Source organism: Anastrepha ludens, chromosome 5, assembly GCF_028408465.1.
Source record: "Anastrepha ludens isolate Willacy chromosome 5, idAnaLude1.1, whole genome shotgun sequence".
Classification (NCBI taxonomy): domain Eukaryota; kingdom Metazoa; phylum Arthropoda; class Insecta; order Diptera; family Tephritidae; genus Anastrepha; species Anastrepha ludens.
The window spans coordinates 95,741,819-95,759,952 of NC_071501.1; the positions used below are offsets into that span (position 1 = coordinate 95,741,819).

Below are 18,134 nucleotides of genomic sequence, written 5' to 3' on the forward strand. Positions count from 1 at the left end.
CTTTGAAACATCGCTGTTAATCAAATTGTGGCTGAGTTTTTGATGTGTTTGCACACAAAGCAACCCAAATTTGCAATAAAATACACAAACGAAAGATCTTAATTTGTGTATGCAAATATAACTATTTGTTTGATCACAATATTTGCAACGTATTTTATTTAATATGACAAAGATATTTGTGCTATACACTACAGATATGCATATATATGTACATATGGGCTTACTTGTATTTCCTTCACAATGCCAGCAGCACCATAGAAAATTCTGTGGAGTCCGGTGATCAACGGATGATGATAAATATTCGTATCTTAATCAAAGGGCTCTTTATTGGGTCAACCCCATTTTCGGTTTAACAAAAATAATATCAAACAGGAAAACAAAAATTGGATCCAAACTAAAATCAGGGAGCACTGGAACGGCACAAGTGGCCTTAATCTCTCCAAAAATCTTTTGAACTTCAGGTCGCCTTAGTGTTTATTGCCTTCCTATCTCTCGATTCATCTTAAACTCGCTAAATGTAATTATTTCAGTCAATCTCTTATTACTATAGCGCTAAACGAGTAAAATTGCATTTCTGCAAATCCCGCAATAGATTTTGCTCTTCCTAGATGTAATTTTTTACATAAGTTTGAGTTTTATTACTCACAACTTCTACTTAAAGTCCTAGCAAGTAAGAATTAGTCTATACAAGTTTTTATGTAATGAGGTAATCTGTAAATAAATAAAAGAACAAACTCATAGGCAAATAGATAATAATCGAAGTCTGTGAAGCTGAATCACTCATATTAAGGGGTCTTGGTGGTGTACAGCCCGAACATTTAGCATATGCAAATGAAAAACAATATTTAAATTTTTAGGCTTTTATTTAACTTCTTTTACATACAAGAAAAAAAACATTTTTTTTAAATTATAATAAATATAAAAATGGCTAAAGTCAACCCTCCTGAAAAATTAGACTTATGCATTTTTGCTTTTCTATTTATCTGAAACACAAAACCCACAAAAATTATCAATCAGTATGAAAAAAATTGGCAAAATGGTGCGGTTTTGAATTTAAAAAAAAAATAAATAATTGGCGCATACACTTCTGTTAGGTGTTTTTTTTCATGGCAGAATTACACTCGGAGGTTTGCCATTGCCTGCCGAGGGGCGACCGCTATTAGAAAAATGTTTTTATTACTTTTGCTTTCACCGAGATTCGAACAAACGACCTCTCTGTGAATTCCGAATGGTAATCACGCACCAACCCATTCGGCTACGGCGGTTTTGAATTTAATACTCTACTCTTTATACTCTTAATACTCTTTTTCAGTTTTTTAATAAAAAAAAATACGAAATAATTGAAAATATGACTCTAGTCCGGGCGATAACCATTGATGTTGTGCACAACATATGAAAATTTCAGACGATTCGGTTGAATAGTTTTTTTTTTTTTTTGACAACACCAAGCCGAAAAAAGTCGTTTCGAGATAAATGAGTTTAAAGTTTGAGGTACAGGAGCACGCGCACCGCTCTCTACCTAGTTAATGGGCTGTAAAAGCTATAATATTCGAAATTTCCGCACCGAAATTGCACAATATATTCTTAAGATAATACACTTTTGAAATATCGAAAAAACCAAAAATCGATTTTTGGAAATTTCTCCTTAACAAACTTGCCTTCTCAAAACAGATATATCTTTAACGTGTGCGATAATATGAAAAATATGAAATAAGATCCAATCCCAGTGCCACAGCTTTACACAAACATACTCTGCCATATTCCTACTCTCTATTCTGAGCAAAACCAGTGACTCTCAAGTGGATATCATTTACAATTTTTTATCACAGTTGATCTTAAATGTATTTAGGCACACTTTTGTTTATTAAATATCAATAAATATTACAATCAACTTTACAATAATTTGTATTGTAAGCTCGAAGGCTATCGGTTGCCTTAGTTGCTCGTGCATTATAATATTTACTGTGAATTAATTTATAATAAATAAATATTAATAATTATAATAAAAAGAGACACATAGATACATAGAATCTCGCACTTCACTAACGAACTTATATTTCTGCGAAAACCACCTCTCATATCTATGAACTTTTGTCAATAAATTCTGACCTTTCATAGAAAAAATCAGCACTTTACTAAACTTTTATTACTCCAGCTGCAGCTATAAATGATAAATTGATTAAATGTTTCGAGAAAACCAAGAAATGTAACGCCTTATCGAAAAAAGTGCTAAGTCGGCTTAACTTTTTTCTGAAAAAATCACAGATAAATATATAAATAACACACAATCCATAGCAATCTGCAGACCCCATTTAAATTTTGTTTACTAGCCTTGAATACTAGCATATAAAATAAAAGTGAGCAATATAATTTTTATATATTTTTCTTTACTGACATGCGCCAGTCGGAATCGAGGCCAAACTCTTGTTTTTGTTGCTGTTTCCCCACATATAAAGTTGCGTGAACACATTTAGTTATTCATCTGAAAAGCTAATACGATTTACACACAATCATTCTTACATTACATTATGATTGGCGCTAATTGAGAGAGCATTTGTAGTGATTCCAAAAACAACAGCTGCTGCATAGTTTTTCCCTTTTAACCAGAATATACCGAGTAAGGTTTCGTTTCGTTGAAATTGAGTTTCCAACACAAAATTTGAACATTTTTTTTGTTATCCTGGAAAAATTTCATAAGCACGTGAAACTATAGATTTTGTTTAGTGATGCTGCGTACTCAGTTTTGTTTCATTTTCGCATCAATTTAATATTTTAAACAACTTTAAAGCTTTAAAGGAGAAAACGTAAGCAGAGGAAGCCATGGCGTATACTTTATTTCATTGGAGGAAAGTTCAACTTTTGTTCGTACTTTTTTTAACACAACAAATAAACGAAGTTGAGATATGCATTATCACATGCAAATATATACCTTTCCTATCTATAAATATATATTTTTTTTTTTTCAAAGTAATTCATTAGGAAATTTCAAGGATATTTAAGGATAAAATTTCCACAGTACAACATTGTACTATATTTGCTCTGACGTGTAAGTGAAGAGAAACCTTTTTTATTATCGGGATATATTCTTTTTCGTTTGGTATCCATATTAATATCATAGAGTGAGCATAAATATTTAAAAAAACTATTTTTTTATTTGGTCTTTTAAAATTTCAAAGCTCTTTAAAAAATTAAATTTATAAGAAAATGCAAAACAAGGTGTGCAATATTGCTATGTAAAATCCATAGTTTTAGGAGCATATGAAATTTTTCCCTGATAATATATAAAAAGTTACAAAACTCGAATGCCAACTATTTTATGATAATTTGAAAATTTTCAAAAGTCAGCGAAACGGAATGAAAATAAATTCCCCATACATAATTTCTTTGCACACACAAGTCCCAAAGATGCATGGAGTAGGATACATTTTTTGATGTAATAAATAGTTATTATTTTTAGTCTACTGCGCACTGTGGCCAAAACAGATCTACAGTGCAAAGCCTGCTGAGGTACCCTATATTTTAAGGCTTTTTAACCGCAGAATGTTCGGTTTACTTTTCCTTGAATTATATTAAGACACGGCAATATCATTAATGTGGTGTAGCCTTTTTCAGGTTAGTGTAGGACATATGCAAAAAATGTGTTCTGAATTTTCAGTGTCCATTTCACAGGATCGGCAGATAGATGATGGTCTCAGAGAGACCAATTTTGTTTAAGTCATGCCACTGACTACAGTTGTCTGAAAGGTAACCAGATAAAAGTAGTAATCAGAAATTCCTCAAACCGGCGCTAGAGTTTTGCCAGAGTTCAACAATCTTTTTGTCCTCCCAGTTTTTGGAAAATTCGTTAATGTGCCTTCTGCAAGTCCACAGAAAGGCCCAAGACCAATTAGGGACATGTTTGCCTCTTTTTTCTCTCATATCCCTCATGTCGAGGAACCTTATCCGAAATACTGTGTTAAAGTTCTCTAAGATTTAAGAAAATTCAGGCAGTGATTTATCATTTTTGAGTTGATTAGAGTTTGATAGAAGGGCTTTCAAAACCGCCGGACTATCTACAAGTATGTAAATGCGTGTGAAAAACAAGCACAAAATAATTGTTGCACGGAATAATTTGATTTTTTTACTCAAATAATTTTTTTTTTAAAATCACTTTCATTATTTCACATACAAAGCATAGTTATGTGCTTCGACTTTTATGCAAATAAAAAAGATTTAGCCTGTCACTAACCTGAGAGTGGACCAAAATTTATCTAACATAATTTGATAAGATTAATAAAAAAACTCGCTAGCTCCCTTCTGCAGCTTGAGCAAAGCTGCTCTAGGAACCTAATTAAGGAAGAGGAAGAAGCTCATAGCCAATTCCATTTAAAGCATTTTAGACTTAGCATTTTCAAATTTTGGGCGAAAGTGCGAATACTTTATCAAAAATATCATTTAAAAAACGGCTTGGAATATAATTTTTTCTCCCAAACTTTCATAGTAGAATTAAAAAAAAAATGTTTGTGGTACATTCTATGTAACCCTTTATCTTTTACTTAAACGGCATTTTTTACAGTTTCTCAAAACATGCATTATGAAAATTCATTAAAAAGGCAGTTGAAAGGTTGAAATGTTGAAATTTTCCACAGAAATTTTAAGCAGTCAATTTTACGTAGGGTCACCGAAAACGAAAAACTCGTACGGGTTAAATTGAGTTCAGGTTCATCAAAATTTTTAAAAATTGAATCATCCGTAAAAGAAACTCAGTCCGTCTGGGTTAGTACTACCTTTGGCGAAGTTGATCCCGGAGACATTTAATTTCATAATTATTGAGATCTGTTCATTTTTGTTGGACTGTGTATTCATTGGTCCAAAAATTACCCTCTCGTTAGTAATCAGACACCAATTTGGGGATACTTAAAGAGTGAAGGAGAACCCTGGTGCTGTCATTTCCATACAGCTTAATGTGTCATCTGAGTGCAGATATTAGCTTTCTTCCTAGAATAGTTCGCTCTTAATATTTTTATACAGAGAATCAAAAAGAGCTTCTAAAGAGCGAGGGAGAACTCTGAGCTGCAGAGGTCAATGTATCTGACCCTATGACTACAGAAACCAGCTTCGCCCAAAGAGCTCAAAGTGGAAACTCTCGATCGATAATTTTGAACTTATGAGATCTCGCATCTTGGTTTAAGATATGTAGACTCGAGCACAGACGAATAAAATATGAGTAAACGGCCGGAATAAATAGGAAGGAGCCGGCTCAAAAATTTCCTTACAATGTGCAAATAATTTTGGACCGAGATGCATAAAAAGGCTTCGATAAAAGTTTAAAGAGCAAAAATATATTTATAGCCACACAGCCAAGAAGGCTGTCTCCAATCCGATGTTTACGTTGAGGTCACCACTCAGCATAGATAAGAAAAAATACAGTTATGGTGTTTTGGTGTTGGGGATTCAACTATGGAAGACCTTTAAGTATTTATTAGGCATTCCCATGGCAGCCGGTTCTACGTTACCGGAATGACTCGGGTTTTTCCCGACCAAAGGCTGCCGGCCCAGTAAATTAGCCCTGTCTAGTATACCGTACCCCAAGTATTTATTAGGGAATAAGCCGGGAATAATAACAAATTACGGAAAACAAAATACTTTTCATGTCGCCTAGTCTCTCTCTTTTCTGCTATTCTCAATTTTTCTATTTACGTATATCTATCTTATTCTTGTTCACGGGTTGCTCACTTAATTTTATAAAATCTCCCTTCCATCTTCTCTCTTTTCAGCACCACAAAATGCCGCCAAACGCGAATGCGAACACTGAAGAACAGCTGCCGGAGGAGTCGACGCCCAGTCTGGAAGCGGCCGATCAAAAAGTAGAGGAAACCACGCAGCGTGAGGTATTCCGTGAGTTAGCGCAAAAACCAAAAGATCAGCAAGCGGAAAGTCAAAAAATGTTCACAGAGGCAACCACTTTGACACCTAAAACCACAACAGAAGCCGAGGGTAAGACACACAATTACACTTGCAAGCATACATATATATCTGCAAATTTGCATACTGGTATAATGAATTAATATTGACACTTTGCAGAGGAGCCCACCACAACAGCTGTGTCCACCATTCAAAAAATTGGGCATGCCGGCGAAGTGGTCACTGAGGTGATTGCCGAGAAGACAGGCCTGCCCACATGGGGTGTAGTGGCCATCATCATATTGGTATTCCTCGTCGTCTTTGGTATACTCTTCTTTTGTGTACGCCGTTTCTTGAAGAAGCGACGAACCAAAGATGGTAAGGGTAAGAAGGGTGTCGATATGAAATCGGTACAATTATTAGGATCAGCGTATAAAGAGAAAGTAAGTATCAACAACGCCATCATATCTTAGTAGTTATTGGGTTCTGGTATGTCATAGGTTCAGCCTGATATGGAGGAACTCACCGAAAATGCTGAAGAAGGTGATGAGGAGGATAAGCAAAGCGAGCAAAAATTGGGAAGACTGAATTTTAAGGTAAGCAGAGTGTGGGATCTCAAGTCGAGCAAGGTTTACACTCTACTGACAACACGCCAATATATGTGTACGTGTATTTGTATGTGTGCAAGTACAAAAAATACAGTAAAAGCACAGTGGAGCATAGAAAACGCGAACGCGTAAACTAATTTATATGGTTGCAAAATAATTCAAATACCTTTTACAGCTTTTCAAATTTTAATAATCTCAATATTTAGTAGCATAAATTTAAATACTTATTTTTCCGTCTAAAATATACAACTCAATTATATCATAACTAAATTTCACCAGTTTTATCGTTGCACATAAAAATTGTATTTAGTTTTTTATTAAAATTTTGTAGATGTTTTCTCATTACGCTCCTCTAACTCAAATTTGAGCTTGGACAATATATTTAGAGTTATTAATTGATACTAGTGTTGCCAGAGTTGTAATAATTGAAATAATATATAAGTCAAATACAATATAGTAATAATAATGACAAGAGCGTAACGCTAACAAACTGGAGACTTGAAGCCGGAGGTTTCAAATGTACGCCAAGAAGGAATTTCTTACAACTTAGATGGCTCCTCTCAAAAGCTCCAAAAGTTCCAGAAAGCTCCAAAAGTTTCAGAAATTTCAAAATACAAGTTCGTCCTTCAAAATTGATATTATCGCCTTCACTGTAATTCCCATCAACTGCAACGCACTCATGCCAGCGATTAATCCAGATGTCAAACATTTCTGGAACTCTATTTTCATTATAGCCAACACAGCCATTTTTGATTTTTCCATTACTGTTGAAACGCCGAAATGTTTCCCCGTAGTGATTTTTTAACTTGATCAAACAAGAAAATTGCAGGGAGCCATATCAGGAGACTACTCAATTATTTGGCGTAAATCCTTTTTTTATTTTTCGACATAGTCTTTTTAGGCTTATGCACTTCGTTTAACGCTGTTCTAGTTTACTGATCCCTTCCAAATAATAGGATTTGTACATATCTGAAAAGTAGCCATTCGTTCCTGCACTCACCTTCTCGTTTGAATAAAATATTTCTGCCGCCAGCCATTTCTTCAAATTGGGGAACACATAGTCGTCCGAGTGGTCCGCCGGAACCAAGTCTGGAGAATGGGCGTGGTATGAAATAAGTTGTAACTCTATTTCCATTAATCTTACGAAATGGTTGAAGTGCCAGTCTGGCACTCCTCAAGTAGCACTAAAGTGCCGTTTTCATACCATTATGAGACCTCCAACAGGGAGATATCTACAGCCAGCCAGAGATATTGATATAATGGGGAAGATTGATAAGGTTTAGGTTCACGCACTGCCCCAGGCTGTCGAAAAAGGGAGCACCCAGAGAAAATGCGCTACAGTCCCTTTCTCTGAAGGGTCCCCAAAGCTTCTGCAATGGGGGTTAAATGGTAACCCCAGCTTTTCCCCGTATGTGCCGATCGTCCAGTGACCGGTTAACACAGCTACGAGTTTGGAAATTGAATGGCGAGGAGTCCAAAGGACTTTCTGAGTTCTTCGTATATTGTACTGGGGCTAAAATAGAAATGGAGCTCCATCTTTTCCTCGCTCTCCTGAGAAATAATTTGTGCAGTTCCTCATTAACAACTGTCAGGGGGATGCCGATGACCGGGGAGAATGGGAAGCTCATTACCAATTTCATTTCTCTCTATGTTCCTATGTCCTGGAACCCAGATCACAGAAATATTACCTGCACACCAAGAGATTTCATCTCCTCCTTGCTGGCGTTTACTAATTTCGTTCTGCACCATGGCGTCGTCAGAGTCTTGATCTCGCCTTGACTATCAGAGAAAATGTTAATATCTCCCTCGCTCCCGCATTCCCTAAGCATTTTGTATGCCTGCAGGATCGCAAAGACTTCTGCTTGAAAAACACTAGCAGTATTCGGCAGTTTAAAGGAGATAGATAAATTGGCTGATTTAGAGAAAATACCTGCTCCGACTCCCGATTCAATCTTGGAACCGTCAGTGAGGACAGAGGTGCAAGCTTCGGTGCAGATTTTCCCCTCCAATACTGCCTATTTGGAAAAATTGCCCTAGCACGACCCTCAAACTCTAGTTTGCGGATAGAGGGATCTGTTCGAAGTTCGGAGAAATACGGTGTTAACTGCCGAAACACGCTACCATGTCCATTGAGAGATTGCCTCCAGAGGCCAATCACCTTTAACCTGATTGCACTAAGTGCAAAACGACATTCAGGGCAGCACTGGGGCAAGTTTTATTTGCTCCAAACCAGGCATGCATACGTTAAAGTTGGCAAACCCACTGCGTTGTACATACACAGCACGACCTGTGGCTTGAGTCCCCATTTTTTACCGAACAGAGTTTTCCAGAAGTAGAAGACTATACTGGCCTTCTTTACCCGATTTTCAATGTGTAGCTTCCAATGGGGTTAGGAGTCAAGTATCACTCCAAGATATCTAACTTCCGATGAAAGCGGGAGAAAGTGGTTATTTAATTTGGGAAGTCGAAAGGGTGTAGGTTTATATTTTCTGGCAATAGCACGAGCTCTGTTTTGTCAGAGTTAACTCGGAGGCCGCAGGTAGTAGCCTAGCGGCTGACTACAGCCAGTGACCTTTCCAAAATCTCAGCCATGACTGAAAGAAACGGTGCCAATACCATTTAGACCAAGTCATCGGCATATACTACCACGTTAACCCCACCCTTATTTAACATTATCAGTACTTCGTCAATAGCAACTAGCCAAAGTAGGGGCGAAAGGACACCACCCTGCGGCGTCCCCTGTAAACGAATCTAGTGACTTTATGCTGGTGCTATGTCGACTGGTGCGTTGTCGTGATGGAAAAAAGTCACTCGACTTTCCCGTTTCAAACGAATACCAAACACAAAGAAATGTACTCTTACAAGAGGTACTACTAAGTAAACATAACTTCAATACGAGCCAGTACTGCCACCCCTCTGACTTTGCACGGACTTTTCAAATGACCCTCTTACGTACAAATAGAATAAAAGTTCAAATATCACTTTTGACTTGAATCATCTTGACTTAAAAAGTTATAAGATTCTGGGCCCCTGGCAAATAGGAAAGTTGTTTTGAGCTCTTGTCAAAAGCAACAAATCGCAATTCCATGTATGAGGAAGAATGGCAACATAGGTAGAAGAAGAATTTGTTATTCAGTAATTTGAAATATTGTTTGTTAGCCCACTTAAGGCTAGCTACAATATAAATAAATGATACAAAAATTTTAAGTTTGAAATATTACACTGTGCGATAAAACACAATTTTATTATTATCCACAAAAACGTGTATATGTGCGTAAAACTATAGATTTTATATATGTCCAAGTATTTCTCTCCAATTTTTTAAAGGACTGCAAAGTTTCAAAGGACTAAATTTTCAAAAAATAGTTTTAAATATTTGTACTTTTTCTACCAGATTAATATGGATATCCAACAAAAGCGGAAATATTTAGTCATTAAAAACATTATTTTGGTTACGTTTCGCTAGGACAAATATAGATTTTTTATAGTGCACACTGCGTATTCTTCATTTCATTGAAGGAAAATTAAACCACTGTTTTTTTTTTATTTTTTATACTACAGTAAGGAGAATGAATTTGAGGTACAGTCTCGACTCTCGTTAATTCGAAATTCGAGGGACTCTTAAAATATTACGAATTATCGAGTGTTTGAAATATTAAATGGTTCGAAATTTTTGAGAGAAAATAAATAAAATTTGGAATTATCGCTTGTTTTTATTAACCTATTAATGTTTTACATATTTATAATGTGAATTAATTAATTTTTGCAAATAACTCATTTATACCGATTTGCTTCGAAGCACATTGCAACTGCTCAGGCTTAAGCAGACTTAATTTTTTTAAGGAGAAAAAGGGCCTGATATGCCATTTCATCAGTTTCGTTGTGTACATCAAAGCTTTTAAAGTTATCGAATGAGGCTCTTGCTACCTTAACTGACACCTCTGCCAAAGGTTCTGATGTATCGTCGTCATCTTCGTCGTTGCTTTTCACTCGTATCTGTCGCAGATAAAATTTCGCCATCGGTTAGTGATCCTGAGATAGTAGCATCTTCATCCACTTGAACATAGTCAGAAAAACTCACACCGCTGATTTCAACTACTGGTACCATTGATGGTTCTTCATCATCCATAATTATTTGTGAATTGTCCTGATCTTCTTTTACGAAACCCGATTTTTTGAAGCAGTTGAGAGTCATTAGGGGTCTTACAGCTCTCCATGCCTTGTCACTCCGTAAAATAGGTGTCAGATACATTCATATTTACTGCAAGTAGAACTGTCAACCTCTCTTTACTGTGTTTTTCCCCATGACACTTTTCATCTTTAAAAGTAAGCATCTTGTCCGGTAAGCATTTGAAAAATAGACCAGTTTCATCAGTATTGAAAATGTCTCGGGCATCATAATTTTCAATCAGTGTCTTCAATTTACCATGCAAATCGGAGCAAACCGCATCATTAATCGTTCCACTGTCTCCACAAACTTTTTTAAACACGACTTCATTCCTCTTTTTGAAATTTGTAAGCCACCCTTGGCTTTCCGCAAAGTTTTGTATGTTTAGAGTAGACGCGAACTCTTTTGCTTTTTCCTTTAACAGAGTTCCGATAATAAATACTTTTTGTCCTCTACACGGTCTAAGCCAAATGACTAGGATTTCTTCCAGACGATGAAATTCACCTTTAGATGTTCTTTCCCATGCCCCAGCAGTTTGAGCAGCAATAACTTCCTCCTTGTTCTTTATTATGGTTGAGAGAGTACAGAGCTTTTCTTCTCACCTCCTTTTTCTTTTTCAATTAATTTCTTCTTTTCAACAATCGTCAAACATTTGAACTTTTCAAGACTCGTATTTAATACAAATTTTTGATTTGTATACCAACGAAGCGATTGGTGCGTCAAAATGTGCCTATGTTTTAAGCGTAACACGCAAACACGCACAGTAAAGGTATTTTCAGGAGAGTCCCAAAATTCAAAGTAAGAACTAACACACCAAGAAACTTTGCAAATTTGAATTGTCGAGTTCGAATTACCGCGTCGTAGCGATGATTTTTTCGTTCTAATTACCGAGTGCATAAAAATGTATGGACATAATTCGAAATATGAAGAGACTTTATAGGGGACTCGTTATAACTTTGAATCAATGAGAGACTCGAAATGTCGCAGGTTTGAATGAACGAGAGTCGACTGTACATATAAATCTCTAATACAATTTTTTTTTTCAAAATAATTCGGTGATGTTTAAGGATAAATTTTTCAAAGGATATTTTTATACTTTATTTTTTTAAGACAATTGAGGCACATACTATATACATACATTTCTTATATAATTTTTTTTTTTTTTTTTTTTAATAAATCAAGAATTTTTAAGCTTGCATTTTAAAAGGACAATATTTAATACATGTATTTCTTCAAAAATGAGAAAAAACAATAAAAAAAGTTTACGTATGCTTTTTCTTTAAATAGGATGTTTTATCGTTTAATAGGAAATTGATATTTTGAAAATTTAATATAGTTGTTTAAAGCTTTAGAGTTTTTAAAAAAATGTAGTATTAACTCTACTTTTTTTTATATTAAATGACTGAGAAAAGAAAGAACTGAATAAAAGTAACATTTTTAATTTTTTCTTAAAATTTAACAAAAATTTTTTTTTAAGAAAATACATAAGTAGAATTTTTTAAAACTTTCAGAAATGATATTTATTGTGTCAAAAACAATATTTTTATGCAAACTTGACAAAAATAAAAGAAATAATAAACAAATATTGACTAAAAAGTTTTAAAATTTTAAACTACAGAATTTGTTTTACATGCATATTAAATTTTTTCCGTATAATTTTTACTGTCGCACGGTGTTTTAATAACTCTCTGGCAACGCTATGCACCTGAAAATCTAGCATACATTTTGTGATTTTTTAAACTCATTCTAGCGCACTTTGCAGTTATGCTAAAATATCTTGCATTAATTTTTTTTTCGCGTCACAGCCACTTCAAATTTCTCAGCTCGATTCTCGACAACATTACACACATTTTAATTCCTATGTGTTACAGTTATCATTAAATTATTTTCCTTAAAAATAAATATTAGTAAACTAATATAAATATTTTCCTCTTACCGCGCTACTCCGCAAAATTCACCACCTACTGGATGCTGCGCTGCGACTTTCTTTTCACGCGTTTTTTGTTTTCGTCTCAAATCTCTTCGCATCTGCTTGCCATGTTTTTGTTTTTGCTTTTATCTCTCTCTATATTCCTCTCTCTTTATTCCTCTCTCTTTCTCTCTCTCTCTCTCCTTTGCTTCTATTCTCTTCCGATTTCTGTTTAACAGCTCGAATATGACTTCAACTCGAACAGTCTGGCGGTCACCGTTATACAAGCTGAAGAATTACCCGCTCTTGACATGGGCGGTACGTCGGATCCCTATGTTAAAGTTTATCTGCTGCCCGATAAGAAGAAGAAATTCGAAACCAAAGTACATCGCAAAACGTTGAATCCCGTCTTCAATGAAACTTTCACATTTAAGGTAAAAATTTTCTCGTTCTTATTTCCACGCAATTGCATTCATTTTCAATTACATTTGTGATTTGTTCCATTTTCGCTAATTAGAGTTTACCCTATGCTGATGCCATGAACAAGACTCTCGTATTTGCCATTTTCGATTTCGATCGTTTCTCCAAACACGATCAAATCGGCGAAGTGAAGGTACCACTCTGCACTATTGACTTGGCGCAAACTATCGAGGAATGGCGAGATTTGGTCAGCGTTGAAGGTGAAGGCGGACAGGTATGTGATACTGGCTGTGCTGCTGATGCACCACAACGTTGCCAGCTACGTTAAAAGTTAATGTGGTTTATTATTATAATTTTTTTGTTTGATTTTTTTAAATTACAAAACTTATTGTATTTCTACTATTTTATGATTACTTTTTCCTATGTATAAAAATAATGAGTAACAAAATAAAAATTAAACTAAATTAAATAGCGATTAAGACCTTGCGAATAATGCCATGAATTTCGAACACTGCAAATAAGTAACTTAACGGGTGCGAATTTTCAATATACATTTAAGTATCTGTTGTTTTTTTCTTTTTCTACAACTACAAGCAAAAGTCAAATTTGCCTGTTAAACTAAGTAAAAACTTTTAACTAATTGTGTACACTTCTTTATGAAACATTAAATCGCGTGTTATGAGTATAAGTAGCTTGTGTGTGTGAATTTACAGACGTATTTGCGCCACGCGTCAGTGGAAGTGTGTTTTGTGTTACTGCAATCAAAAATCAAGCATAAATCAGTACAAAGCAATTTACAGGTACAAAGAACAGTCACATGAGGCAGAAACAGTGCAAAGACCTACCCGATTAGTTCAACACACCCAGTTCAAAATGCATTAAGTAAACTGAAAAATTATTTAAATATCCGCATTTAAGACCAAAATGTAAACCATTTATACAACAACAAAAAAATTCTCAAACTAAATATAAAAAAATATTTTAACAAAAGACTCCTCGTTAGCCAGTAAACATAATAACTAATAGTTCTATTAATTACTAATTTTAGTAGATAATTTATTCTTTCAAACTAGAATTCATTTAATTAAGAATTTTAAAGAATTTTATTATTTTCCTACTTCTTTCAACAGCACATTAAAAAAAAGTATATACACTTTTTTTCAAATACAAAGTAGCGTTTAGCCTCACTCACTCACGTGTGAGTGGCTGAGCAAACGTTTTTTAGTACCAACATTAAAAGAAAACTTATTCAATGAACAATCAATCGTTTAAATCAAACTCTAAACAAGTTTTTCTTTTCCACTCCCCCTCTATTTACTACTACTACTACTACTACTACTACTCTACTCGTACTCACTACTCAAACTCAAAATATAATAATCTTGATTTGATACCGACCTTTCGTAGAAGGTAAATACATTCAAAACAACAAAAAAAATCATATAAATAGTCCTCCTGTACTATTACTACTACTACTACTACTACTACTAAATACTAAATACTACTACTAATTCCTTTTTTCAATTACTTTTACCACTTACTTTATTGCAATATACCATTTTATTACAAATAAAATCAATACAAAAACAAAAATTTATATATTTCTGCATTTTTCTCACATTGTTAATATTGTAGTTAAATTTTTGTGTTTTTTATTTTTATTACAGAAATTTATTGCGTATTTAAATATGAAAATGTACAGTTATAATATTTTACAAACAATTCAAAATAGAAAGAATGCAATTTGATATCAAATATGTGGGCATTTTTTAATTACTTATAAATGAAAATACAATAATTTATGCTACAATATTATTTTGTTGAGAAATTCTAATGAATTGCAGAGAAATATGCCGCCTTATGTTGTACAATACATACGAATATAATCCTTTTGTAATAACAACGTTGCTGGAGTTTAGTAAAACAAAGAGGTTAGCAAAACAAAAAAGAATAGGAATCAGATCACCTTTGTGCGGCTCATTAATACGCCAAATGTTCAGAAAATGTTTATTAAAATCATATCTCTATATGACTAGGATATGTTTATGATACTTCTTTAAAAACAAGCGCCAATCACGCGAGGTCCACTAACGCCAAATTCTAGGTACTACTTTACATTTCTTCATTTATAATCCAGTCAGTCCAAGTCCAGTGCTTATACTCTTAATTAAAGAATGCAAACTAATTTGCCAACCCATAAACTTCTTTATAAAAAGAACTTTACCAAACCTGCATTAAACATTTTGAATAGCTTAACGAATTGCCACACCAAATTTCACCGAGATTTCTCTGTGTGTAATCAAATATGTCTTGGTTGTTTTTTTAGCTGCATGAGAACTATCGATATCGATAGCTATGGTTTGACAGCTGAAAATGACAAACTGTGCTGGCATTTCTGTTCGGTAAGGTTTCTCAAGTCATCATAAATCATTTATGTAGAAATTTACTTTGAAAACATACGTCTGTTCGCGAAGTGTTGAAGAAGTCGCGGAGAATTCGATTCGTCGTCGTTCTCAACGTTTCGGCGTTTTTCCTTTGACTACGTGGGAAATTTTACGTAAGGTTCCTGGCTTATATATACATATGTATAATTGGCGGGTACACCCTTTTTGGGTGTTTGGCCGAGCTCCTCCTCCTATTTGCGGTGTGCGTCTTGATGTTGTTCCACAAATGGAGGAACCTACAGTTTCAAGCCGACTCCGAACGGCAGATATTTTTTTCTGAGGAGCTTTTTCATGGCAGAAATACACTCGGAGGTTTGCCATTGCCTGCCGAGTGGCGACCGCTGTTAGAAAAAACGTTTCCTTCATTTTGATCTTTCACCGAGTTTCGAATGGTAGTCACGCACCAACCCATTCAGCTACGGCGGCCAGGATCTTGGCTTTCTGCCTATAAAATACAGCTCATGCAAGAATTTAAGGCAAATGACAATTGTTTGACCTTCGTATTTTTGCTGATTGAGCTCATTTAGATTTCTAATTCAGATTTATTGGAAAAAGTAGACAAAAATTGGATTGATAAAATGGACTATGGAACTTATTGGCGCGGCGGACATTTGCCGGATTTCATATTCAAAAAATAAATGCCATCAAATTATCTATTGATTATTATTTTAAATTCTCATGCTCTTAAAAAAACTCCCGATAGAAGCATGTAAACTAATTTGCTAGCCCATCAACTTTTTTTAATATATAAAAATAACTTCACCAATTCTGCATCAAGCATTTTGAATGTCTTGATCAGTGACTAATTGAAGCAGCAAATTTTGCTGAATGGAACGGAATTATGAATAGCCGAACATTTTCCTATGTCTTGAGCAACTTTGCCCATTATACATTTTTAAGCAAAATAAAATTTGAATAACTTTTACTAAATAAACGAAAATATGATTTTGGGTGATGAAGATCTTTATTTTGACTTTTACTTGCTCCACTGCTATTGAAGTTGTCTAGTTCTGAAGTGTCAAATATGATAGGCGTACCACTCCATTTGCAAAAATTATAAATCTTCCAATAGGTTGATAAATTTTGCGCCACCTTCTACTTGAGTGGGAATTTAAAGGATAAGGAAAGTGAAGTGGAATGGAAATTCATTAGGCATCCATAAATTTTCACATTTTTGTTTAGAATCTTAGCAGTGTGTCCAGAGAAATAGCTCCAGAATGTAGATCGTGCGTTCTCCATACATCCGACACAAAAATTTACCGAAATTCACACAGCGGTAGAGATCTAGACTATCCTCATTCAGAGACTATCCTCATTCTCGAAACCAACTGGATCGTCGATAACGTTTAAGGTAACCATATATCGTTCTCGCGGATCATAATTAGTTCAATTAGGGCTCGTAGCTTATTCCACCTCTGTTTGAGTAGGAACTTTTTTTTATCAACCAGTCAGACCTTTTCACAAAACACTAAGTTGTTTTGCAGGTGCCAGTAGTGCACCACCTTATCTCATGAGATTTATTACTGAGAACTTTGATGTATTCGAATGTTATCAGTGTGCTTGGCCCTAAAATGGGTTTCGATCCAAGTCAATGACCCAAAGAACTGTACCTCGCATTTTCATCAACCAGTTCGTTGCTTTGAACTCCACAGAGTCTCGGCTGCCTCATGAATTTAAGCTTGTTCCATGACTTTAGCCTCAACTTATGTACATTTCTAGACTATTTTTGGTGCAGTGCGCGTGATTTCTGAGGTCATTAGAGCAGCATAGTTGCCATCGTAAATTTTAAGTTTGTGCCATCAGTAACTTTCTGTTAAAGGACCTTAAGTTATTGTCCAAATCCAATCTATCTTCAATACTTGGTGTCAGTCAGTGTAGAAAGTAAAAAAATCCAATACTTAGTTCTTCAAGTCATCGATGACCCTGATATATTTACAAATAATTGATATTAAAATATGAAAAAAAAACATGTAAAATGAAGATCTATACTGCCATGTTTGACGGCAGAACTAGGTAGTTCAGAGTACTTTCAATAACATAGGGCTGCTATCGTTTTATGAGAATATTGTCAATGTTATCCCTGAAGACTAGAAATCCCTAAATATGCAATTCGTATTCATGCGGCGCTGTTTGCATGGCCTTTCCTCTCGTATGACCAAATTATGTTGCTGTGAGTTTGATGGTGATTGTTTCGCTAGTTCTTTAAACTGTGGTCTTCAGTTTTTTTTTTAACGTTTGAATAACTGATCAAAGTAAGTTTTTGTTAGTATGAAGACAACCCATGATGCCGTGTGATGCATCTTCCAAATGCGCTTTGGTGTAAATTTCAGCACCAACTGAGGGAAAGCTAATATTTCAATCGGGCAAAGAAACGCTCAGAAGCGGTGAAAGGTCAAATGGTAATGGCCAAGTGGATTCTGCTCGAAAAATATCAAACTATGTGATTTCAATAAAAAGTAAACAAAAATTTGGCTTCGCGAATTTTTGAGATGGAATTGAGAATTCTTCAGACTCAAAGACTGTAGAACTTCGTGAGCTCAATTCAAGATTTTAGCCGCACAAGCCAGAGCTTCTATCGAAAACGCAAATTATTTACTATACCTTTCCCCTTCTTCGTCCCATTTGACACTCTGCGACTAACATCGACTACTGAAATTGCATGTGTTGATGAAAGAAAGTCATCAAGAATCGATTCAAGCCAT

General features: G+C 34.9%; 1 protein-coding gene across 14 annotated transcripts in view; it reads left to right on the forward strand.

Moving 5' to 3' along the window:
• LOC128865176 (synaptotagmin 1) overlaps positions 1-18,134 on the forward strand; it is a 160,009-nt gene that overhangs the window by 87,320 nt on the left and 54,555 nt on the right. For 11 of the 14 annotated variants that reach the window (XM_054105254.1, XM_054105252.1, XM_054105260.1 and 8 more), the window contains 5 exons: positions 5,757-5,976; positions 6,064-6,326; positions 6,384-6,479; positions 12,808-13,002; positions 13,086-13,262. In XM_054105254.1, the coding sequence (XP_053961229.1) occupies positions 5,766-5,976; positions 6,064-6,326; positions 6,384-6,479; positions 12,808-13,002; positions 13,086-13,262 (942 nt within the window). In that variant the 5' untranslated portion in view covers positions 5,757-5,765. The remainder of the gene's footprint in view (positions 1-5,756; positions 5,977-6,063; positions 6,327-6,383; positions 6,480-12,807; positions 13,003-13,085; positions 13,263-18,134) is intronic. The other 3 variants (XM_054105263.1, XM_054105265.1, XM_054105257.1) reach the window with 1 other exon arrangement.